Consider the following 26,586-nt stretch of genomic DNA (forward strand, 5'->3'; position numbering starts at 1 on the left):
GGCATGCCTGTGAATTTTGGAATAATGTGTATTCTGGATGACTTATGTGCTTGTAGATTTCATGACACTATAATTAGAAATAAAATCTACTTTTTCTAAAAACAAGTGAATATTTTTGTTTTTTTATTGTAATGATTTAAATTTTTCATGGGGTTCAGCCAGGAATAAACTTTAGCCAGGAATAAACTTTCAGAGATGATCAAGAAATACGTTCATACTTTTATTGAGCTCAAAAGACTGTCAAACTAATGGATATGTACTGGGACACATGTTTATCTCCAAAGGTAGTGTAAAAGGTCCGTCTGTGACTGCACAGTGCATCCTTTACAATTGTCCTGAAAAGTGGTTTTCTGACTTCAAATACATTATGGGGCAGCCGATGCAGGCTCAGTCAACTCTTTCTTAGACACAAGATCATATACCAATGTCTGACATTACTGTTAAACTTAAAGTGCATCTCTTTGCTGATTTCCATTACACAACCACAAACATGGAAGACAAAAGAGGAAGCCATTTTAGTTTGAAGCCATGCTGAGTAAAGACGCTAGTGCTCATGCTCGTTATGTGTTCTTCCAGCTACCAGAGAGAGCTCGTCACAGCAAAAGCAACTTGTTATTTAAGTGTTCGCACCTTGGGAGCGGAGTCTTGATAATTGAGTACAGTAATTTCAGGCAAGACCAACTTGTGAATAAAACAGGCAATGATTTATTACTGAAGGCCACTGGTGACCTTATTCATCGAGAGCCTTTTGGCAAGACATAAAAAAACTGCCCTTAATACAACAGTATTTAGCAGCTTACTATACCAACACCACCCCTACCCCAAATAAAATCACCATCCACTTCATCCCTCCCACAGTCCAGAATACAGTACAGAGCCCTATATTATAATTCACATCGTGAGGTGGCCCCATGTCCTTTGCAGGGGTCGGGGATGATCGAAAGCGTGAAGGCGCTACGGACATATGTAACATTCTATACAGGAAGGCGGGGTTCTGCAGCATGAGGCGAGTGAGGAGAGAAATAGTGGTTCTGATGGAGCAAAGATTCTTTTTCTCTTTTTTTCAGGAGGAGGAGGAGGAGGAGGAGGAGGAGGAGGAGGAGGGAGGCACTTGCAGGATGCTTGAGCCAGGCCCATTGCGGGGGCGTGGCAGGTGACCACTTCCCACATTTCAACCACACATTGTCAGCGTCAGCCACTGAAAAGGCAAAACACACAAACATTTGATCAGTATTTGTTTAACTCAAACCGCGCATTGCAACCGAAGATAGACATATGCCCCTCTTAAGAAAATAACAATTGATCCAATATGGTATAAAGAAGTCCAATGTGTTGCCACAATAAAATAATAATGATCAATGGAATAGACGTGTTACAATATTAATCTTTTCTGTTGACTATTGTATTGTATAGTAGCACTTTTTTATAGGCACTATAGGTGATATGGAATAACAAATTGGACAACACAAGCTTCTTTGGAAGACATGACATCCAATTACCTTTTTGGAGTCAATCATAGAATGATAAAGAACCACAGACGATATTTAGCAGCAAGTTATATTAAGCAGCTAAGGGTTGAGGAAATGTATGTCAATATACATATATCATGAAACCATAGAGTCGATAGTAAGAACCATAGAACCATAGAATGCCAAAAACACGTGGTGATGAAAATTTTAGACTTTTTAGGAATAACGGAAGTCATTGGGAGAGAACAATCTTGATAAAACATGTGTTTCTGCTGGGCACTAGGCTGGTTAATACTACTCAATCCAAGAGGTAAGAGGCCGGACTACAGGGTTATAATTGAAGTGTTATTTCCCACAGTTACCTTTTAATAACTTTTGCCATGTTTGCTGATTATTTCCGGATTTTAAGAGATGGGAACAGAATACGAGTGATTCCTTAATGTTTCTTAAGCATCGAATTTATTGGAAGGTAATTTTGTTAGTATTGGTTGGATTATGTGTTGAACTTTTCAGACACTCACCCCCAGTCACAGATCTATCTGGATTGAATCCATCATTGTTCTTCAGCTCACTTCGCCACCTCAGTTCAGACCCAGCTATATGCAAATCAGTCCTGACTCTTTGCCTCATGGGAACAGTCCAGCCCGAACTGCCAAGCCAGGTCTTCCCTGGACTGGAAACAAGCATCCTGCGACCGGTTTCAGGGTAACACCAGTCATCAGCCCGGCTAGCTTTAATCCAGTAGCAAAGTGAACAAGGGACCCACATCTGGGCACACCCTGCCAACTTATGGCGAACAAAGCAAACACAAAGAGATGATGGACGGAGCGCTGAAACTTTTCACACACTTGCCCCCAGGGGTGAAGTGAGCTAAAGAACGATAATGGATTCAACCCAAATCTGTGACTTGGGGTGAGTGTCTGAAAAGTTTCAGCGCTTGGTCCATCATCTCCTTGTGTTTGCTTTGTTCGCCCTTAGTTGGCAGGGTATGCCCAGACGTGGGCCCCTTGCTCACTTTGCCACTAGATTCAAGCTAGCCTGGATGATGAACCCGTTAGCCTGAAACCGGTCCCAAGATGCTCGTTTCCAGTCCAGGGAAGACATGGCTTGGCAGTTTAATCCATCATCATTCTTTAGCTCACTCCATCACCCCAGTTCAGACATGGCCATATGCAAATCAGTCTGACCCTGTGCCTCATGGGAACAGTCCAGCCCGAACTGCCAAGCCATGTCTTCCCTGGACCGGAAACAAGCATCCTGGGACCGCTTTCTGGCTAATCAGCCGTCATCAGCCAGGCTAGCTTGAATCCAGTGGCAAAGTGAGCAAGGGACCCATGTCTGGGCATACCCTGCCAACTTAGGGCGAACAAAGCAAACAAGCAGATGATGGACAGAGCGCTGAAACTTTACAGACACTCACAACCAGTCACAGATCTGGGTTGAATCCAGCATCATTCTTTACCTCACTTGGCCACCTCAGTTCAGACCCAGCCATATGCAAAATTAGTCTTGACCCAGGGCCTCATGGGGACAGTCCAGCCCAAACTGCCAAGCCATGTCTTCCCTGGACCGGAAACAAGCATCCTTAGCCCTCTGACTCTCTCCCATGTGCGCTCCCCAGCCTGTCCGGGATGCATCTGCGGTGAGAGCTACTGTTGGGGTTGGGTGTATGAAGGGCCTGCCACCTGTAATGTTGTCTACAATCCACCATGTCATCTCTTTCTGTACTGTTTGCATTACAACCACTGGATCTTCCCAACACCCCATCACCTGTGACCATTGGTTCTGGATCTATTCCTATACGGTCTCATTTGTAGTCTTGCATGTGGGATCAGCGTATGCATGAGGCAATCATGCCCATCATCTTCCCCACAGTTATCATTGTTAGAGACTGACCTGTGCGGTAGCTGTGAGCCGGGTCTGTGATTGCTTGAATCCTCTTGAGGGTAAGGAAGGCTCTCGCCACCACCGTGTTGATTCTCACGTTCAGGAAAACCTTTTTTTCTCTCCAGTTTTGTGGATGATTTTTTAGAGTTGATTGTGAAACCTAGTCTGTGGAGCTTTTCTATGACTATCCTGGATTACTCTTCACACTGGCTAATCAAAACAAGGTTATGCACAGTCGTTCAGGTATGGGTAGACATGAATTCCTTTCTGCCTTAGGTGGCCACCACTACACTCAGGCATTTTGTGAATTCCCTGGGTGCTGACTTGATCCAAAACTGGAGCTCCTTGAATTGGTAGTGTGTCTTGTCAAAAACAAACCGTAGATATCTTTTGTGCTTGTGGTTCATGGGACGGTGTAGGTAAGCCTTTTAATGTCTATGGTTGCCATATAGTCCTTTTCCCGCAGATGCGGGATGACCTCTTGCTGTGTGGTAATTTTGAACTTTTGTCATTGTATTAACTTGTTTAGGAAGCAATGGGCCAGGAGAATCCATTTGTCTCTTATGTCTCTCCTCCACTCCAAGAGGAAGTCCTTTATCCCCCCATCCAGTGTTATGTGGTGGGTCAGCTGGTAAGTGAAGTCACTTGTTAGAGGAACTGGTTCCCTTGGGAGGCTGCCCTGTCACCTCTGACTCTGCCCCAAAAAGACTGGCTTTGTTATGTTGAGAACTGTCACTGTTGTACTTCTTGGTATGGAGCTGGCTGCTGGAAGGACAACTGTGGTGTTGTGCCTTGAAGGTTTCCCTGGCCTGCGGGCCTCCTCACTGGTGTTATTCCCCTCCTTGGTTAACCATGTAACTACAGTGCACACATGGCCTTTGCAGTGTCATCCTTTTTTATTTGCTGTAGTGAGCTGCACATACAGCGGGTAAAGAGGCTCTCCCCTGAGAAGGGTGTGTTTATGATGTTTGCTGAATCTCATTTCTAAATCTGTACTCCCATAGCCAGGCCTGCTTCCTCAAAGATGTTCCTGTTACTAGTTGTCTACTGGCTGTATCTGCAGGGTCTAAAGCTGAATTCAAGCATGTGTTGGCTATTGTTTTGCCTTACTCTACTAGTGTATCTCCCCTTTTTAGATACTGTTCTACAAGACCTTTCAGGAGCTCTCAGACCTCTTCCCTACGAGCATAGCAGTTTAACAGTGCATTTGAGTTTGCAAACCTCCTTTTTGTCGCCACTCCCCTTTCTACTTTTTAGGCTATCATTCCCATTCTTTAACTTTCCTTTTCTGGCGGGAGTACCATAGATGTGGGGACATTTGTCTCCTCTTTCTTGCCATGGCCATAATGATGGAGTCCACCATTGCATTGCCCTCGATGTAGACAGGGTCCTTAGAGGAGTGCTTGTATTTCTTTTCTATCCTCAGTGTAACCGCCTTTCAAGACACTGGCTCTCTAAAGGCTTCACACCCTTGAACTGGAATGTTGGGCAGCATGGGGAGGTATTGGCTTTTGCTCTGGGATGGAAGGAGTGTTTCTAGAAGGAAAACAAGCCTGTGTCCTCTCTTCTAATTGCACCCCATAGTTATCTGCTGCTCTTTTCATAATGGCATTGTACATTGTGATGTCGGCTGGCGATGGCTTCAAGGACTATGAGTTGTCAGCCTAATCCGGTGAGTCCGTTTTGAGGTTCTGCCAGTGTTCGCTACCACTTTAGACTTTCCTGGAAGATCCCCTAATCCTCCATGTCCTCCTCATAGAGAAACATCTCCTGCTCCTCCTCTTGTGGTTCAGGGTTTATTGGTGGACCAAGCTCTCCGTGCTCGTCTTCCTCCCCGCTCTTTTTCTCTGGTGGTTTTGAGGAAATTCTAATTCTTTTATCATTTTGTCCTCGAGCCTTCTATTCGATTTGGAGTGCTTGCTCTTCTGCGTCGCGTGGCTTTGATACCCTTTTCTTTGGGCATTCTTCAGCAGAGCTTTCCCTTGCCCTGTCTTATTGATCGCCGTTTGACGTTGAAGGTTTCTTCGAGGTGAGTACGCCATCGGTGTGTCTCTTTCGGAACCCGTAGGGTTCTTTATGTTTTGACTCCCCCTCAGTCGCAGAGTGCTTTGTCTTCGAGGTAGTCTTGTGGGTCTTTGAGTCCAAAGTCTTCAGCGTGGCCCCAGAATGTTTTTCCAATGTTACTTATGTGTTTGCGGTTCCTCATCCCTGGGTTTTGTTGTCGGCTGTTTTGCTTCGACTTCGCAGACCTCTTCCACCTTGAAATCGGAGCCTTCTGCTTAAGCCACTTCTGCATCCTCACCGTTGTCTTCCTACGCACTCGACAGGCCAAGGTCTCTAAGAGTCTGCATGCTTGTGTGGTTGCCATGCCTCTGCCTCTCCCTTCCTCTCCGGGTTTTTGGTCTAAACTGCATGTACGCTTCGCAGCTCTTTGTGTCATGTTCCTCTGGTAGGCAGAATTTGCAGACCTTGTAGTTGTCCTTTTATGCAAACTTTCAGTAGCAGTTGGGGCGGAATCTAAAGGGAGTGTTTTCATTTCCCTTGGTGTCTCTCTCACCCCTTATGTTTCTTTTCTGACCACATGATCGACAACTTACGTCAACCAGTTCCCTTCTTCATTGATCCTCAATCACTTCTTTGGTGATTTTCCGTTATGTTCGATTTATCACCCCTTGTTCTTTATTTTTCTATCATTCCATCAGCAATCCAACGTATTGTCTTCTGTGATTTCTTTGGCCTCCATGGAGCAGAAAAAATAATTTAAAGATAATGACCACGCACAGGGGCTTTTAGGGTGCACATCTGATATAATAGGAGGACGGACATAGCACCAAATGGCTACAGATGATGCTCGATGGAAGGGGGCTAGAGGGGTTGGAGAAGAGGACTAACAAGAAGGTTAAAGAACCAACCACTAGAAGGTGGAATACTGCACTGCATGTTAATCTAGAAAAAGATACATGCTGCAAAATTCTACACACATTATACCACATAATTTGTCCTTTCTTACTGTATAATTTAGCCAACCCTGCTGCATAATGTAGTCTTCTATTGCTGCATAATTCCAGTGGACCAGCCTATAAGTGCTGCCTAGACATCACTCTTTGTCAATGCATAGAAACAGGAGAGGCCAGATATCCTTTAAGTTTGAGTCAGGTTTTTGTTTTTTGATTCTGGTAAATCCAGAAGATCCTGATGCGCACTACAATTTCAGAAAATCCTTAATGAAGTTTATATTAAGTAACAATGGGATTGCTGTTCATACACATTCCCTGTTTTCAATATCTGGCAAGGATTTACCACTCCTGGAGTGATGGTGGGCACCCATGATTTACAGGATCCTACTGCAGTTTTATGTTATGCTAGATTCCTCTACATGTACAGACTCCTTCCTGGATGTATATTTTAAGCTGTGTTTATAAAAAGGCTTTTGTTTTTAGCCACATCTGCCCTAAATGTGCAGAGGATTCAACTTGTATATGCATTTTGCCTCAATGTGTATAAATTCATCTGATGTGAACATCCTTAAAATCTGGCATAGACCCAGCCTTCCTGGACCTACAGTGAACGTACATAGACATTTTACAGAGAACAGTCTGATACAATGGCATGGCTAGGCATCTAATGCTACTTATCACAGGCTTCATGTTCGAAGCCGAAAAAGTAGTAGGTTCTCCGAGCAGCTCACCTCGCCCAGGCCCATGGTGGCAGTTCCACTGTCGTCTTCGGCCATCGATCTGAAAAACCCTAAAGCAAAAAGGGGAACAATTCGTTTTTTTTAAGTGCAGTTCAATAGTGTAAGTAATGCTGTGCACAGTGACACAAGCCGCTAAGATGTTTGCAGGTCATATGGGCACAGAAGGCAAGAGGGACCTCAACCATGAAGAATTACAAAACAAAAGCATACAGAAGAAGGGCAGTAGCAAGAGCGCCCTTCAATGCCCCAGGTATATGATCCTCAAAAAGCACTCACTGAACATGGCCTCCAGCTTCACCAGGCAGCATACAAAGTTATCGAAGTCCACCCCCAAGTCGGTGTCGGAGTAACGAGCCACCAGCACCTGCATAATTTTGTTATTCAGCTTGAACCCTGGAAAACACAGAAGGAAGGTAGGTTAACCTTAGCATCAGCTGGAACCTCAGCACTGTGTGGCTCAAACAACTCCAGTGGGCTCTTGTTCCTCAAGCACTGTCATGAGAGCAACAGGAAAATGTGGGTTTGACCAAGCACACTTGAGTAGTGCCTTAGATCTGCACATGACAGCCACCCCAAGCGACACACCGCAAGTTAGACCAGATAATCTGGAGATTGTCCTGTCTTACTGTGAGGGCACAGAACACTCCTGCAGACCAGCTATTGAGCACACAGCGTGTTTCTGACCAACAAATAGCAGCTTCATACCCTGTACTCTTGTTCCTCTTCTGTGCTGCCACATGCAGCTAACAGACTGGGTGCATAGTGCATGTGTACTGAGGGCCACCCCTGAGTGTGCCTGATTGGATCTCAGCGTGTCTCTTTCTCCTCGCAGGGACAGTGATTGGAGCCATCGAGGTCAGCCCTTTACATGCTGAAAGTGCGATAGGTGCCCATCCCAATCAGTTTCTTTAAACAGCTTATGAACCATGGAGAAGTGTGGGGTCGAAAGTTGTGGATGGTCCAAGGCACTTTGCCCTCTGTGCATGACACAACGGCACCACTACCCCTTGCATCCCTGCCGTTGGGGGAGGGGGACCTTGAAACAGGTGGTTAGCATTGCTGCTGAACACAACAGAACAACTCTGAGTCAGCCATCACATGCCTGCTGCCTGTGCAGGTTAAAACATAGATAACATGTCAGACAGTGCCAAGAGGGGCCTTGAGCCATGGAAGGGTACCCCCTCTTAAGGCCCCATGACATAACAACATTAACAACAACATTAAAAAGACTTAGCAGCGAAAGAATAAAAAAGAGATGTAAACAACAAAAAAACACCTCAAGTGATACAATTATGTTTCTAATTTAAAAATCAATAATAATATAGTTATATAACAGTTCATAATTTCAGAACCAGCTCCAGGTCCACCACCAATCCAGAGCAAAGCCCAGGCAAACTTCGGACCACCTCCTCCTGAGACTTTGTTCCCCAAGTGGTCAGGACATTGTGTTGCTGTAGGAGCTGGGGGGATGTGACTGAAGTGTTCCTCACACCTGCTACAAGATCCAGCTGCCTGGGACGTCCGAACTCTCAAGCATCCGAGGCCCACGCATAAGTACATCATCTATTCAGGGTTTTACTTTTTTTTTTAAATATATTTTTATATTGACTTGTTCTATAACATTGTCATTAGGAAATTCAGGGCAACAATTCCAAGAACGTAAAGCAATAAAACTGGCTTGAGAGAGCTACTCATGCCCTCAGACGAGCACTTCGAACAAACTGTAGGTGACAGTGCACTGAATTCTCACTTGAGACCTTATTAGTATATACACAAGTCACACTACAGATGGGGAGGAGGGGCAGTTGTGAAGAATTGGCAGTTAGATAGAGCATCTACCTGAATGTACATTACCAAATGACATTAATATCTTCAGATGGATACTTCTAACTGCAGATTCCTCACTTTCAGAATACACGCCACCACAGATGGAATGAATCTTCTTTGACAGGAAATTTCAATGCGGAGAAATGTTCACAATACTCATCTCATCGCTGGCAAACATATCTTATCAGGTTCAAAGGTAGCCCATACCACCTCAGGGTGGAAACGCCACCCGTGGTCTGCCAGTCAATCTCTGCTCAGTTCTCCTGCTCTGGTGATATGGGATCTTGCTTCCGGGTTATTTATTTACTAGCAGCCCGTCCCGACCTTGTCCGGGAGCTTTCAGGCTTCCCCCTACCCCCGCCTGCCCCGACATTGCCCAGGAGCCCGTGCCCCCGCCCGCCCCGTCCCCCGCCTGCCGCCTGGCCCGACACTCGCGTGGCCTGAGTCAATCCCTGTCCCCGTCCCCCGCCTGCCCCGACATTGCCTTTTGGCCGTTCCCCGCCTGCAGCCCGTGCCCCCGCCTGGGCTGGCCCGACCCTCTCGTGGCCTGAGTCAATCCCTGTCCCCGTCCCCCGCCTGCCCAGACATTGCCTTTTGACCGTTCCCCGCCTGGCCCGACACCCGCCTGCTTACCTTTTCCGCCGCTCCTGAGTTCACAGCTCCTCGCCGCTCTGCTCCTCACCGCTTGTCCGCCGACGCTCCTCCCCCCGCGCCATGTCTGCCTCTCCGTGCTGCTCTTCACGTGACTGCTCCTCCCCCGCGCCATGGCCGGAACTCCTCTGACGCCGCTCTGACGCCGCTCCTCGACGTGATCACGCACGTCGTGGCCGGCGCTACTTTGGGGGGAAGGGGGGGGAGGGGTACTACTTTTTTAAAATATTAATTTTTTAAATAAGGTTTATTTTTAAACTTTATATAGCCTATAACCATCTACACACCCTGACTATTTCTACGGTGTATCGTGTGTGTAGATTGGTGCAGTGGTTCCGGAGTTTACCCGCCTCAAAGCCTGAAACTTTCTCCTTTATTATAGTAGTATAGATATTTATTTAAAGTTTTATATAGCGCCGTCTAGACCCGGAGGTATCAGAGCGCTTTACATGAGCATCAGATCATAGTTACAGTTTACATCATTACAAAGGTTACACGGTTCTTAGAGCATGGCAACATAGTTACATGTAAGGTCAAGATAAACAATAAGCACAAATGCGAAACGGGAAAAGCAGGCAAGGTGAGAGATTCAGGGGAGGGGTGGTCAATGGTCACCTACATCATCGTCAAACAGTTCTTAACTATTAATATCAAGTGAAAGTGAAGAAGATGGTTGTGCAATGTCTATGTTTAACTCAGAAAAATATGCACATATTGAACTGGAAGCTGGTAAAGAAAAAAGAAAGTCCAAGAAAAATCGACATGAAAAAGCACCAAAGTCATTGTTCAAAGATTACACTAAAAGTAAATGGTTGCTCAATACCTTTTATTATCGATAGTGGTGCATTGATAAACATAATGCCTGAGGAGAAGTTCAATGAACTATATCGATTGCCATGACTTACGCAATCAAAACTAAACAGTATACATGGGCTGCATCAACGCAATTATGAAGTCAAGGTTCATTTGTAGCAACCAAGAAACACAAGAAAGAAAAAGTACAAGCTCAAGTTCATGTACTTCAAGGTACTGCGTCAAGTGGCTGTTTACTCAGCTTCAGTGAACTATAACATGAATGCTCATGACAAAATAGTAAGTCAATTCCCTTTGTTGTTTCATGGGTTAGGAAAACTCAAGACTATAAAGGTACAATTACACATTAATGAGGACATCCATCCTATTGCTCAAAGACACAGACGAATTGCATTTAAATTACAGGAAGCTGTTTAAAAAGAACTTGAAGCATTACTCAGACATGATATCTTTGAATATTCCGCTGTTCCAATGCCATGGGTCTTCCCATAGTAATAGTACCCAAAAAGGACAGTTAAGGAGCTGTACGCGTTTGCATTGATGTGCATCAAGCGAACAAGGCAATTGAAAGAGAACGACATCCAGGTCCGCACATTGCTGACGTGATAAAAGAATTGAATGATGCAAAGGTTTTCTCTCGCCTTTGATTTGAATAAAGGATATCATCAGTTGGAAGTCGAGGAGAATTGCAGGTACATTACAACCTTTACTCACATATTGATGTTAAAAAAAATAAGTTTTGGGGCGTCATCAGCTGCAGAGCTTTTTCGAGATGTCATTTGATGTATTTTATTTATTTATTTATTTAAACTTATAAAGCGCACAGCTACCCGCAGTGTGTTTCCCGGCGCTCAGGGACAGACTAAAGAAGAAAAACTTGCATGCTGATTTTACTGGAAGGAAACTTCAATTCACTGCTCAAAAAGCCAAGTTTTAAGTCCCTTGCGGAAACGAAAAAGATTGGTTTCTGTCTTCAGGGTCACAGGAAGGGCATTCCAGAATTTAGGACCCAGATGGGCAAAAGAGCGGCCTCCCATTTTTGCTAGCCTAATTCTAGGAACGGAGAAATCACCAGTCCCTGAGGATCGAAGAGTTCGGCTTGGCTTATAGGCCTGGATAAGGTCCTGAAGATATTTGGGGGCTAAGCCTTGTTTAATTTTGAAAACGTGGCAGAGGGCTTTAAATTTGATTCGGCTCGGGATTTTGAGCCAATGAAGGTCACAAAGTGCGAGAGAGGCGGATGTTCTCCTGGGAACATTACAGAGGAGCCGGGCAGCCGCATTCTGAACTACCTGGAGTTTTTTTTATGGTTGTCAGGTCGGCTCCAAGGTAAAGGACGATGCCGTAATCCAGGCGGGAAACAACCAACGCCTGGACTGCGGTTCTTTGTGTGGAGGGGGGCAACATCCAAAGGATTTTTTGAAGCCATCTTAAGGTGGCAAAACACATGGAGGCCACCTTCACGGCCTGCTGTCTCATTGTGAGTTTCTCATCGATGAGAAACCCGAGATTGCGTACTACAGTAGCGGGCTGAGGGGTAGAGCCCATATCCTTGGACCAGTGGTGCGGGCCCCAAAGATCCTTACGCTTGCCCAGTATCACAACCTCGGTCTTGTCACCGTTTAATTTCAGAAAATTGCTCTTCATCCAATCGGATACTTGAGTCAAACCTTCTTTCAGAGCAGAGATATCGTTGCACTCTTTATTAGAGAGAGAAAAAATAATTTGTGTATCGTCGGCGTAGGAGTATGAAGTAAGACCGGCTTCCTCCACAATAGTGGCCAGGGGTCTCACATAGATATTAAATAATAAAGGACTAAGTATAGACCCCTGGGGAACGCCATACGCCGATGGACAAATTATAGAGGAGGCAGAGGCAGAGAAAACCTGAAAAGTGCGACCTCTTAAAAATGAGGCTATCCAGGCTAGTGCAGCGCCCTCCACTCCCAGGGACCGGAGAGTCGCAAGGAGGATGGAATGAGACACAGTGTCGAACGCCGCGCTCAGATCGAGAAGAATGAGAGCGGATGTCTCTCCGCGATCGACACTGTGTCGCAGGCTCTCGGTAACTCCTAGGAGTGTGGTTTCGGTCGAATGATGTGCTCTAAAGCCTGACTGGGACGGATGTAAAAATCCAGAGCTCTCTACAAGTTGGGTTAATTGCATATTGATATGTCTTTCCAGGATCTTTGAAAGAACAGGAAGCAGTGAGATTGGTCTGAAGTTGAACAAATTGGCAACATCAGCTCCAGCCTTTTTCAGTAAAGGAACAATCATAGCATGCTTCCACTCCTGTGGGACATGTGACTCAGATAAGGAGGAATTGAGAAGTTGCTTTAGTACACGGCGTGGACCAAGATAGAGTTGTTTTAAAGACATGGCCGGTACCGGATCACGTGGGGAGCCAGATTTGATGCTATTCAGACAGGAGGAAAAGGAGGCATCATCAAAGAGTGACCAATTTGTAAGTTTGGCCGTTGGAAGCGGCAGATAGTCTGGGGTCAGTGCTGGCTCTGTCAACAGCGTATCATCAGATGTAGAGGGACTCAATGAGTAGTAGATATGTTCTACTTTTGTTATAAAAAATGTGGCAATTGAATTGCATTGAGTTTCGTCTAGAGCAGGGGGAGCCGGTGCCAGTGCTCCTGTTAATTTTTTCACAACAGAGAAAAGAGTACGAGGACAATTTTGAGCGTTGGTAACCGTATTAGTAACATAGGCAGCTCTGGCCATTTTACAGTGATAATGGTAGTCTCTAAGGGCGTCCTTATAGGCCACTTTACGGGAAGCGGAGTAAGAACGTCTCCATTTCCTTTCAAAGGTCTTACAGTTGGATCTCATGCGCTTTAGATCGTCAGAAAACCAAGGTGCAGGAGGTCGGTGAGGTGCGGAGTACTTAGAAGTTAAAGGGAGGAGTTCGTCGACGGCAGTGCTCAACCATTTGGATACTTCAGTGTTCAACACAGATAAAGACATATCAGTGTGTGGAAGAGTATTCATCAGATGCATATTAAAATCGGCTATATCGAGCTTGCTCCACCGGCGTATGAGCACATCCTTACTGCTATTGTCACTAGTCAGGATTTTGATCCGAGGTAGGGCAAAATGTACGGCGTAATGGTCCGACCATTCTAGGGGACGGGCGGAAGGGGAATGTATCATACAGCCTGTCATAAATGCTTTCAACTATAGTGATGACATATTGGATTTTCAGTGCTACCCAGAAAGAGCACTATAAAGCTCTCACGCAAGTGTGCCATTTACTTGCTGATGCAGGTTTAATTTTGAATGCAATAAATGTGAGTTTCATAATACAAAGTTAAAATCCTTAGACCATATATTTTCTGATGGGGGTATGAGACCTGATTCAGCTAAAGTGCAGGAGTTGTCAACTGCCAGTTCCCCGTTAGATGTTTCCATATTACATTCATTCCTTTGGCATGGTCAGCTACCATTCTAGATACATACAAGATTTTTCCAGTGTGACTGCTCTGTTGACTGACTTGACGAAAAAGAAAGTTTCATTTCATTGGTCACGTAAATGCAAGAAAAGTTTCAAGAGAATCAAACAAGCTATTGAGAATGCTACTGAAATGGCATAGTTTGATCCAAAGCTTTATCCAGAAATTGCTGTTAACGCCAGCCCAGTCAAGTTAGGCGCAATCCTTGCCCAGCACAGCGGATGCACAATTGCTCAAAGGCATATTGTGGCATATGTAAGGAGAAGTTTGTCCCAAACTGAACGTGCTTTTTCACAACCTGTGAAAGAAAGTTTAGCAATGGTGTGGGCTTATGAACATTTCCACATACTCTCATATGAAAAGCTTTTCACGCTAGTGACGGATCATCAAGCCTTATTGACTATCTTTGGCAATCCAAAGGCCAAGATCCCTCCTGGCATTCAACGCTGGGGTCTACGATTACAAGAATACAACTGTACAATCATGCACCGTCCAGGGAAAGATGACTTCAATAGACCAACAGAAGACGAAGAAGAAACCCGCATAAAAAAGTTGTAAAGGCAAAGAGAAGGCCTATGCAGACAAGCGCCAACATGCAGGCGACATTGCTTTCACTAGAGAAAGATCGAGTGCTTGTCAGTCAGCCTAGAAAGGTAAATCTGATGCTCCTTTCGATGCTGAGCCCTTTCATGTTGTGACCAGCAAAGGCCACATGATGCTGCCCAATGTTCTGAGATTTCCATTCCACAAGATTCCTTGATTTCTGACATGTGGCTCATCGCCCATCAGGCACTGATGTCAATGTAGAGACTGGGTCTGAAAGGACAATTGAAAACTCCCTGACTGCTGCTGTTCCTACAGCACCAACGCAGATCACCGTCGCTTCTACTACCTGTCTCCGACGCCATGATGAGGACGTGTGATCAGAGCACCACAAAAAATGATCGACAAGCTATGATTGTATGTATATGCTTACCTGGTGTACCGTCGAGCATTTGTCAGCCCGTTTTGAACGGAAACGGGATTGGTGGAATATATATATATATATGATTTTTTTTTTAATTTAACATAGGGGGAGATGTAGTGTCCTGTGAGCAAAGACCGAACCCTTTTGGCTCCTATTGGACTTTGTAGAACTGTGATGTAAGCGTTAAAGCGTAGTGAAGTGAATACATGTTTAGAATGTTAAGTTTGCAGTTATACGCAGATGAATAAAGACGTGTTATTCTAAGCTCAGTGTGTGGTGTAGTCATTAGTGGGTACCCAGGCTGGGAAGAATGCTACACCTTCTACACAAGCCATCAATCGATTCATATTCAACTTAAGTTAAAATGGAAAATTGTATTACAAATTAAGGACCATATACACCGGGACAATTTTAAAATTATTCTCCATCAATTATACATTTCTCTAATGAGGAAGTGCTTTTCTGTCTTTGAGGATTCTAGTGAATTTTCTGACATCAGCGGTCAGCCTGGCTTCAGAGTGGAAGACAACTTTCAGAGTGTTTATACAGGATGCAGGCAGTTTGGGTATAAGAGAGTTCCCATATCTGAGATATCACAAGCTCCTGTACAGTAGTTTTAAAGTGCTGTTCGGGAATGATGGGTCTGATATTCGGAGCATCTTCAGTTTCAATTTAGCATGCTGAGAGATTTCTTGGACATGAAGATCAAGATTGAGGGAGCTGTCCATCATCATGTCTAGGAAGTTGTCTGATGCCATAATCTCTGAGAAGATATTTTAGGGCCCGTAGTTTAGTGATCCAGACAGGAGGAAGGACCTTAGAGATTTCAGGAGGAACTCAGCCTTTTAAGGATTAAGTTGAAATTTCATCCTGCTTATCCATGAGCTTGAGTCCAATGAGCATTGGCACAGATTACAAATGTCTTCTGTCCTAGCCATCTTGAGGTACACCTGCATATTGTTATCACAGTGGTGGACACCAATATCTGCCTTAGAACATATCTTGCCCAGGAGTTCAACACTCTTGTGCGCCCCGTGCCACCTCTCATCTCAGAGTTCAGGAAGGTAGTGGTAGTATCAGAAAGTAAACAACTCTAAAAGCTCAGCTTTATTTTCTTTATTTTACACTCCTTTCATTACATCTAACTGCTGGACAGTTAATAAGATTCTGAAGAGCCACACAAGGACAATAGATCACCCTGTAATGCCATTGGAGGTCAAATAGGGTGTGGGATCTCTTCAACATGTTAGTGAATTAACACCATTGGCCGCACAGAACTGATACCCATATCCATTAACACTAGTAGGAGCAGGTTATTAAATAGTATTACCATTCATTTAATTATATTTGGCAATAATGCAGTTATAACTTTGCTTCAACGGGAGCCTGTGGAATGCTTTTACAGATAACATGGGGAGTACATTTCCATCTATTTCTTGTGCGAGCCACAGGGAGTATGAAATAAGTCATCTTGGGGGAATGCTCATTTGTATCATGACAACAGGTTTCCAGAAAGAATGGTGAATCTACGTGACTTGCTTTTTACAGGAATAAGGGGAGCTAATTCAGAACAATTGAAAAAAGGTTTTGGACAAACAGGAGTAATCATAGCATGAGAAAAAGACCGGATTGCACGCAAAGTAGAGTCTGTGCATTTGCAACAGAAAATTGGGCATAATAGACACACCGTGCAAACCTAATCTTAATCACATTTGACTTTCTGAGGTACAGTGCTGGCTCGTCAGAATAGGAAGCTATTACTCTAAAACAGAACATTCATGCCTGGGGTGTTATCGCTTTTGAGCACTGCCTCTCCGGCTAACTTAGCCTTCCTGCTCCCAAACACTTAATCTACTGTTAAAGATATGATATCTCTAACCCTACTGAGACCATCTTTCCCTCATACTCGTCCCTCCTGCTTCCACTTCAGCTAAATGTAACTGTTAGAGGGGGAACATGAGAGGTCTTTCCTGAGACAATGAAGTGGGTGGGCAGTCTCCTGCCACCCAGAATCTCTCTGTGGCCTGCCCTAGTGTTGCTTGAATCGTCCCAATTATTACTAAATCTAAACCAATTGCTCTAACCATGAGCCCCCTCCCAAAAACTGCCATTCACCCCAGAATCTACCTCCTTTCCTTCACATTGTTCCTTCTCTCCCTTGCTTTTAGGCATTGGCCCCTGGCAAGCTGCTTGTACAGTACTGTAGCTCTAACAAGTGAGGCAACAATGTTTCGGGCAGACGTGCTTTCCCCAAACCTCTTTCCTCATTCCCTCAGCCTCCTTTCTGGTTGTCCCTCTTTTCCGTGTCCACATCCTTCAACGCTATTAGCGGTTATTTAGTGGTTCAAAGAGGAATACAAATAAGCATAATACCAACTATGGTCCTTTAGCGCCACAGCTAACATTTTAACATGTTCTTTACTTTAAGCAGTATGGATTTGTTCTCTGACTCTCCGAGTCTCGGTCTCATCTCTCTCCTTGTCTCTCGCTGATCTCTCTGATTTGATTTGATTTATAGATTTGTAAAGCACACATATGCCCGAAGGCGTCTTGGCGCTGATAGATGTATCTCTTCCATATTTTCCACATAGGCCTACGGACAATGGCATAGTGGAAAAGGAAGGAACCATTAACAGGAGAAACTGAGCAGGAGCAAATGATCTCTATTCTATTCCCTCCTCCCCCTCAATAAACAGTATTTTCTCTCCCTTTGTCCTCTATCACACCAAAGATGTCATAGCTTAAATGTTGTTACCTTACGTTTCAGCACTGATACAACCGGAGATTTTGCAGACGTTTCTGAAAACTGCATCAAATTTAACCAAACCTTACTTGAACATAAGATCTTCTTAGCCCACCTGTGCATAAAAATGGTAGATATTGCCTCAACCAATTGAGTAAAAGGCACTTCAAATGTATCCATCAGACCCAAATTTAGAGCATTTCAAATGATTGTGTTTAAAAATCATTGCTCCGCCTAACTCTATGAAGCAGACATTCGATACCATTCATTTTCCCCTCACCTTTCAACTATCAGTGCCTGAATATTACCATCTCATGGACCTGTTTCAGCCTTTGTAAATATAGATTTGTTTCCAACTCTTTGCATATTGGGTCCCTTTAGTGACTACTTATAATGGTTTGCATCATTTTTCTTATGTCATCTTGTAATTGTTTTTTTTTACTTTTCCAATCGCTCCTCCACCCTTCAGAGTAAGGCCCCTGCTACTAAATTACTTATAAATAAATACATTAAAGACAGAAAGATCCTTGGAAGTCAATCGAAGACGTCTAATGTCCAATGGCTGTAAGGACAAGCTCCACTTCCTGTGTTATAAAATTAGCATAAAAAAGCAAAGAGACTGCTACACCCATTTGAGTTCTGAAGAATAATACCATAGAACAAACTTTGGGAGATTCTCTGACAATTCCACAATTCTGCCTGGAACTCTACAATGAGTCCATGGCTCCAATGTGATGCCCTCGCTGACCATATGTTATGAAACCCGAACCTCGTAACTCAACTTGAGAAGCAAGTTAACCAGCAACCTCAGTTCTCTGACCATGAGGCATAATATAATGTCCTCTGGTATGCAATGGGTTGTGGCAACATTCAAGCCACGCTTTACCACGGAGTGCAACATATTGCTCAAAGTCACCATCTGAGAAGGATCTCTCTTGGACAGTAGTCCTTCTCCAGCTTTAAAAGGCACCCATCTCTCAATTAACCCCTTCATCCAGATCAAAACCATGACCACTGCAGATTTCTTCCCCACAAGTGTGGAATCTGCAGGAGTAGATCTCATCCAGAGGGGTCTGGGAAGTGTGCAGAACAAGGTGTGGTTAGCCTTATAAGTTTGGGACCACCCAAAAACTCATATTTTTGGGGGCATTGCTTAAGTAAAAGCAGACCTTTTCCAACTCTGGATATGGGCGGAGGTTTATTCTAGCCAAGAGTCGGAGTAACTCCCCTTCCAGAATGGGAAGAGTAGCGATCACCCTCAGATTTGGTGGGTTATAGACAAAGGGCTTTCCCCACTGGGAAAAGTGCTATTTGCTGTCCCCATATACCCTTGTGTAGAGACAAAATGTGCATTTTCACACCAGGCTCTGTTCTTCTTTTGCGTAATTCTTCGCCATGTAGAACTATGGAGCAGGGAATAAGTCAAATGATATTTTTGGTCCTACACCTTGAAACATGCATCTGACAGCTTTATAGTCGTGCTAATAGGAATGTTTGTGAACTGCAAAAAAGTAGAACATGACCCATAGGCAGACATACGTTTAAATGTGCAGAGTTTGGCGTTAGTGGAGCTTGTACATGATCTCTACTAAGCAGACATGGAGAAGGTCCCATGTTCAGAAAGGACAACTCAGTACATTGCACTACATAAGTCGATTTTGCCATCAATACTCACTTACAGGAAAGTTTTAAATAGAATTTAAAGGTGCGAAGGTGAAGGCTTCAGCACTTAAAACATATGCACCTCAAACACTTTAAAATGTACCAGTTAATGCGCTATTGAATAAAATAAATGTAAATGTATTTATATAGCGCAAATCACCGACACGGTATCTAAGCGCTTGCTTAGGGAACCCGTCCTGGTATTCCCCTGTGAGAAACCCCGGCAGGGTGTCCACAAGGTGAAAGCCAGGCATCCCGCCGCGAGGGGCCGTAGTGGAGATTAAGCAAGCTATTGCCCAGAGTCGCAGAGTGTGACCCCGTGAGTCGAGTAGGCACCGGAGCGAGAATTGTCGAGTCCGTGGAATTTTTGAGCCCGAGACCCGCCGAGGCGGGGAATCGAACCCTGGTCCACGGTCGATCTCAGCTTCCGTGTCTGCCGCCTCTAACCACTGAGCCACACTTCTCCACTCAAAATACGATACACAGAACCCTTAATTATTCTGGGATGACTACCATAACTCCACAACACATCTCTATACACTATTCAGGGAAGGTTCAAATATATATAAACATTGCTATGATTTTAAAAAGCAACTTAACTGTTGCAGTTCAGTATTTTTCAGACTTTCTTTTTTGTAAAAGTTGTACTATATTACGTGCTGCAAACCTAACTATTCTTGAAACCTGATTTTTTTAAATTTAACAAAGTGATTGCTTCAGCAGTTTAAACAGTTCAGGAACATTGTAAATGATCCGTAGTTATACCCATTCCATCAAGGTCAGAAAGAGGACAGGCTGAGATGCCCCTGCTGGAAGTCACATTCATGTCCAGCATATTTTATATCCCTGAAGAGGGTACTGTGCCCTTTAAATGTTTTCTAGTTGCATTTATATAGTGTTTCACAGCCGTGACAATGGATTAGGAAGAATTATGATAGAGAATTCTAAATGTAACCTAATTTAACGAGTTTCTTTGTACATTGCGAGTCGTCTTGTAGCACTAAGCAAAAAACTACTGCTGATATTTATTTTGTGATGTCACTAAGACATAATTCCATATCCTCCTTTTGGGAGTCTACCACTTCTTATTGAGTGCCTTTAGATGTATTACTTAAATGTCTACAGGAGGTCGAGAGAAATACTCGAATGCGACTGCCAGCTTGCAGCCCCAGCCCAACCAACCCTGTCCACGGCAGCTGATGGCAGGGGCTACAGCCCTCTTAGCCCAATGGTCGTGGAGCGTCAGCCTGTGAGTTTATAGGTGTCTCCCCTAAGGTCCTCAGGGGCTTTAGAAGTGCACTTCAGTGGAGGATTGGGACTTACAGGTCAAAGTCACAAAGTAAAATATTTAACCAAAATGAGCCTGGTTGGAGTATCCGACCTGCACTTCATCAAATCACCCTCAAATTGCTCATAGTCAATAGTTGCGTTAGACCAGGAGCTATCAGTGGCACTTTGAGCTTCTTGGGTGCAATTCCTACTTAAAACTTTAAAACGTCTTATCTCTAGTTCACCTAATTGTATTTTTGACATTTTGTTTATTAATTTTTCTAATTCGGTTTGGGATTTTTATTGTTTTGCATTTTAACTTTATTTCTGTTTTGGAACTGCATAACTACTATACATATGCTTTAAGTTAGGCCTGTCTTATCACGCATAGCTACAAGGGGGTTGAGTTCAAGTTAATTTTGTGATTTTGAGGGTTAACCGTGAAAAGGGTTGCAAATATTCCTTGAGGTTGTCACCCCCTAAGCTAATATCCCAATTTCTTACATCACTTCATGTCCAAACGGACACAGTGCTACCTCACGGACCATTGTACTCCAACTCGCTTACCGGCTGTCTCCAACGCCATCCGCAGTTCATAAGAGCTCATGGTGCCGGATTTATCCAGGTCGTGCTGTCGGAAGATAGTCTACAAAGAAGAAATATGTGTGGTTAGAGAACAGTCAAGGGTATGGTCGGAGACAACCACTGAGAGGGGCTTAGTCCTTCTTCCCCTCCCAGTTACTTCTGACATTTAACCCACCCTCTAAGGATGCCACACCTTCGTCCTTCACTACCACCTTTCTCTCCCGCTTCCATGCCGATCAGTCAATAATCACATCCACACCCACAGGTATCGGTGAACATATTTCGAATCCACCCAAGCTCACTGAAACTAAAAACAAGAAATTAGGCACGTCGCTAACTGGAAACGAATGGCACGTGAAACACAAGTCGGCCAGTGCAGGGATGTCGGCCAGTTGTGTTGTCCTGCCTACAGGGATGTCAGCCAGCTGTGTTGTGGTGCTTGCAGGGATGTAAGCCAATATGTCTAGTTAACAGCTAACAGCTTCTCCAGGGTGGCAGTGCCGTTGAAATAGACAACATGTCACCAGCCCTTTGCCTCCCTTCTTGTGGCATTCACCATGATTCAAGGTAATTCAGTGACACCGGGAAGTCTAGACCGTGTCGACAGCCACTCTACTTTCTCTCTGTGCACCGCTCTCCAGACACCCCTATCCCTGCCCTAGCCTTCCAGTATTCAGGATATAATTTTTGCTTAGCCCGCGGTTTCCATGACTTACCAGTGGTTATCCACACCAATCTTCTCTCTCCTTACAAGTGTCTCTCCATCTCATTAACCACCTGTCCCTCTCAGAGATCCTTCCTTCCACCCCTCACCCTCAGAAGATAAGCAGAGCCCACATTGCAGCCAGTACAGACCGTGCGTGTCCAGGCCCTCCCTTCTGGCCTCATCTAGAGGCGACACAGGGTGGACCTACCTGACCATCCCCCCCCCCTGATTACTGGTGCCAGACGACTTACCAGCCAGCGTCGGATTTTGTTCCACAGAATCTGGAACTCCACCAGGCCCAGCTTGGCGCTGCCATCTTTCTGTGGAGGTGTCTGGTTAAGGAGAACGCGACCAGAGAGCAGGCATGTTTTGCCAGTTTTTGGTGACAAACACATGGGTTTTATGAGACAAAACTACAACAAGCATTGGCATTGCCAATAGGTCTCGCTTGTGGGACCTTATAAGTATTTAGTTTTGCAGCACAATATGATGAGTGGCGTTGCGTGTGTGAGTGGCGTTGCGTGTGTGAGTGGTGTTGCGTGTGTGAGTGGCGTTGCGTGGGTGAGTGGGGTTGCGTGGGTGAGTGGGGTTGCGTGGGTGAGTGGGGTTGCGTGGGTGAGTGGGGTTGCGTGGGTGAGTGGGGTTGCGTGGGTGAGTGGGGTTGCGTGGGTGAGTGGCGTTGCGTGTGTGAGTGGCGTTGCGTGTGTGAGTGGCGTTGCGTGTGTGAGTGGCGTTGCGTGTGTGAGAGGGGTTGCGTGGGTGAGTGGGGTTGCGTGGGTGAGTGGGGTTGCGTGGGTGAGTGGGGTTGCGTGGGTGAGTGGCGTTGCGTGTGTGAGTGGCGTTGCGTGTGTGAGTGGCGTTGCGTGTGTGAGTGGCGTTGCGTGGGTGAGTGGCGTTGCGTGGGTGAGTGGCGTTGCGTGGGTGAGTGGCGTTGCGTGGGTGAGTGGCGTTGCGTGGGTGAGTGGCGTTGCGTGGGTGAGTGGGGTTGCGTGGGTGAGTGGGGTTGCGTGGGTGAGTGGGGTTGCGTGGGTGAGTTGCGTTGCGTGGGTGAGTGGCGTTGCGTGGGTGAGTGGCGTTGCGTGGGTGAGTGGCGTTGCGTGTGTGAGTGGCGTTGCGTGTGTGAGTGGCGTAGCGTGTGTGAGTGGCGTAGCGTGTGTGAGTGGCGTAGCGTGTGTGAGTGGGGTTGCGTGGATGAGTGGGGTTGCGTGGATGAGTGGGGTTGCGTGGATGAGTGGGGTTGCGTGGATGAGTTGCGTGTGTGAGTGGCGTTGCGTGTGTGAGTGGCGTTGCGTGTGTGAGTGGCGTTGCGTGTGTGAGTGGCGTTGCGTCGGTGAGTGGCGTTGCGTCGGTGAGTGGCGTTGCGTCGGTGAGTGGCGTTGCGTCGGTGAGTGGCGTTGCGTCGGTGAGTGGCGTTGCGTCGGTGAGTGGCGTTGCGTCGGTGAGTGGCGTTGCGTCAGTGAGTGGCGTTGCGTCAGTGAGTGGCGTTGCGTCGGTGAGTGGCGTTGCGTCGGTGAGTGGCGTTGCGTCGATGAGTGGGGTTGCGTGGATGAGTTGCGTTGCGTGTGTGAGTGGCGTTGCTGTGTGTGAATTGCTGGTTGGGGGGAGTGGGGGGGTGGGCGGGGGAGCAGCAGGCAGATGCGAGTGGAGCGTGCGCTGGAGAGGGAGGGGCTGGGAGGACTAGGCAGCGGGAGAGAGGGAGAAAGGAGCGCGAGGGAGGCGTTTTTAGATACATGAAGCCAAAATTACAAGTGAGCATGTTACAAAAGCAAACGTTACGTTACATGAGACAATAGTGACAGTTGTGCAAGTATCAAGAGCAACAAAATGCAAGAGGTAGCAAACGATATGCAATAGCATATCTGAGGGAACACGGCCTGGAGGTAGCCAACGATATGTTCTTAGAGGAAACAAGCTTCTCGGCATTGCTGGTTGGGGGAGTGGGGGGGGTGGGCGGGGGAGCAGCAGGCAGATGCGAGTGGAGCGCGCGCTGGAGAGGGAGGGGGTGGGAGGACTAGGCAGCGGGAGAGAGGGAGAAAGGAGCGCGAGGGAGGCGTTTTTAGATACATGAAGCCAAAATTACAAGTGAGCATGTTACAAAAGCAAACGTTACGTTACATGAGACAATAGTGACAGTTGTGCAAGTATCAAGAGCAACAAAATACAAGAGGTAGCAAACGATATGCAATAGCATATCTGAGGGAACACGTCCTGGGGGAAGCTGGCTGGGGAGGGGGAGGAGAAATGAAAGGAAGGCTGTGTTTGCGGGGAGAGAGAGGGGAGGTGCTGGTGTGGGCGGGGGAGGTGCTGGTGTGGGAGGAGTGCTGCTACGGCAAGGCTGTGTTTGCGGGGAGAGAGAGGGGAGGTGCTGGTGTGGGAGGGGGGAGTTGCTGGTGTGGGAGGAGTGCTGCTAGGGGAGGAGAAGCCCTGGCCGTGAATGCTCGTGCATGTTCACGTGAACTGCAAGAAAACGCCGGGCTGAAACCCCTTATTTTGAAGAGGATTTTGCCGACATGAATTCGATCCTATCCATTCCTGCGGAATGGGACAGGCTCGACCTAAAAATGTGTTCAGCGACTCACTGTGCCTTCCGCTCCAGACAAATGTCTTGCGAGGATTCAATGCATGCAAATAATCTCTGCATAAATTAAGTGTGTCTTTGTGTGTAAACAGGGCCGTAGCTTCCAGGGAGGTTGTTTGGGGTGTGACACCCCCCAAATAAATGGATTCATGTCTAGGTAGGAGAGTCTGTGGGGGGGCATGAATTGGAGGTGGTAGGTCTGTGTTGGTTTTTCTTCTTCTTTTTTCAGTAAGAGATTTTAACTTGTTAATGTTTGGGATTGAGAATATTTCTAGTGACCGGTTTGCCAGAAAAGTCGTAAATCTACACCCTTGAAGGGGTGCAAATGTATGACTTTTTGAAAATTACAAAAATTGGCAGTCGTAGGCTTGAAATCTGTGCCGGCCTCAGGTTTCCAGGACAACTGCTTTCATTTGCTTTAAAACACACCCAGTAGGAGTCTAGGCAACAATAACATTCCTTTGCTGTGTTTTCATCTTGTATTTGCTCGTTTCAGTGTATATTTCATAGGGTAAAAATAATGGATTTTTTGGATCTGTCCTGGCATACAAATACCAGTCAGGCTGGTAACAAACTGGTGAGATGGCAGCCCTATCTGGGAGTATTAGGAGTGGTTCATTTGACTCAACCCAAAGGGCCCGAACACACCTCAAAACAATGTCTAATGAGGAAATAGCTTAGGAACGAGACCGGTGACATGGAGCAAGTGATAAAGCTATAGCGACGAACACACAGCAGAGGATTCCAACCAATTTGAGAGTCTTTTATGCTGCCCTGCCAAATAACTAGCTGCTCCCATCCAGGATTGTCTTTGCATTCTCGATCATGCAGACTTTGTTATCCAATTCGAAACCCAGGACTACAAATCCCAGAATGCAAAGAAAAAACGTGTACTGGTTCAGCTAGTCATGCATGGGCCTGGGGACTTGGCATCTGTAGTTATGAAACGTTGTACCTTAAGCATGCTTGTACTGTCTGTGCAGTGAAGACCTTGCAAACTCTTAAGAACAAACCTGCACAACCATCCCAAAGCGTGGGGCATCAAAGCGGGCAGACATGGTGTGATGGTATAGTTGTTTTCTGTTTCAAAGCATACACAGCAGTAATGTCTTCAGCAGCGGAAGGAGAACAAATTTTATTTTTTGGGCTAAAATCAATTTCTGCGAATAGCGCAGTTTCTTGTGCAGCAGTGAATGTGATTTTTGACTAGCCCTATAATTTGAGCTAGAATTTTTGTTTATGCTTGGGAGGATTTTTTTTTTTTCATTAATACTTATTTAATAAAGGCCAATTCAGTTTGTGCTCTTCAGAGCAATCTATAGCAAATGAAAACAGAAAACTAATGGCATTTTACTACAAAATCAGAGCATATTACAAATACTGGAGCACAATGGTGATGGGTGAAATACTTTTAAAGGCCTCAGCCACTGGTGACTGCTCGGGCTTGTACAGTGCATCTTCATTTTAGACGGGGGTATGGCTCGATGATAAGCTCTCTATGAGCCACCAGATCAATAAAGAAGCTGCTACTTGTATGGGAAGAAAGTTCAAGTTTGCCTTCTGGTCCCAGCTCAAAGAACTGTAGTCAGGCCCTGGCTGTCTCCAGACTCGACTATGGTGACCTGGGTGCCATGAAATCACTGCTCCAACGGCTCCAGATAGTACACAATACGGCTGCAAGTCGCCTTCTCCACCCACCCAAATTTACCTCCTCTGCCAGCATGTTACACACTCTGCAAAGGCTGCCAATCAAATGATGCGTCCAATTTAAGGCCTTATGCTACATGCATAAACCCCAATCTAACATGGGGCCTATGTATTTGAGACGTATAGTGTCTTGGTATACTTCCAAGCACTCGCTCTGCTCAAGCCATCTGGAGCTGGCCATGGTTCGTAGAATTAAGAAATCTCTCCAAGGTGGTCGAGCGTTCACAGATCTGGGATCTTACCTCTGGAACGCCTTGCCACAGACGCGGAGAGCCTGCAAATCACTTGCAGTCTTTCGTAAACTGCTTAAAACCTGGATGTTTCCACATCTCTAATTTCAATTCCCGTTGGTCAACAGGTAATGTTTCGGAGACTATGGGTAAGTGAGTAGGCTAGCACTGGGAATACTTTTTTAGGGAGCCATGCGCTTTACAAATCATGTATAATAATAATGGACTGGACGAACTACCAGGCCAATTCTCTAGCTGAGAACAGAAGCAACACTAAACAACTTTCAACCTTGTTGGTCCTCATCAGTGAGGCGCTGCTTGAGTCTAGTTTCAC

General features: G+C 45.6%; 1 protein-coding gene across 1 annotated transcript in view; it reads right to left on the minus strand.

The window, feature by feature from the left end:
* Positions 1 to 682: 682 nt before the first annotated feature.
* LOC144762258 (calpain-1 catalytic subunit-like) overlaps positions 683 to 26,586 on the minus strand; it is a 434,899-nt gene continuing 408,995 nt past the window's right edge. Inside the window, exons 18-22 of the mRNA XM_078647403.1 lie at positions 21,989 to 22,057; positions 21,014 to 21,092; positions 7,330 to 7,446; positions 7,045 to 7,103; positions 683 to 1,198 (exon numbers count right to left, since the gene is read on the minus strand). Coding sequence (XP_078503529.1) covers positions 1,172 to 1,198; positions 7,045 to 7,103; positions 7,330 to 7,446; positions 21,014 to 21,092; positions 21,989 to 22,057 — 351 coding nt within the window. The 3' untranslated portion in view covers positions 683 to 1,171. The remainder of the gene's footprint in view (positions 1,199 to 7,044; positions 7,104 to 7,329; positions 7,447 to 21,013; positions 21,093 to 21,988; positions 22,058 to 26,586) is intronic.

The sequence above is a fragment of the Lissotriton helveticus genome, chromosome 6 (assembly GCF_964261635.1).
Source record: "Lissotriton helveticus chromosome 6, aLisHel1.1, whole genome shotgun sequence".
Taxonomy (NCBI): domain Eukaryota; kingdom Metazoa; phylum Chordata; class Amphibia; order Caudata; family Salamandridae; genus Lissotriton; species Lissotriton helveticus.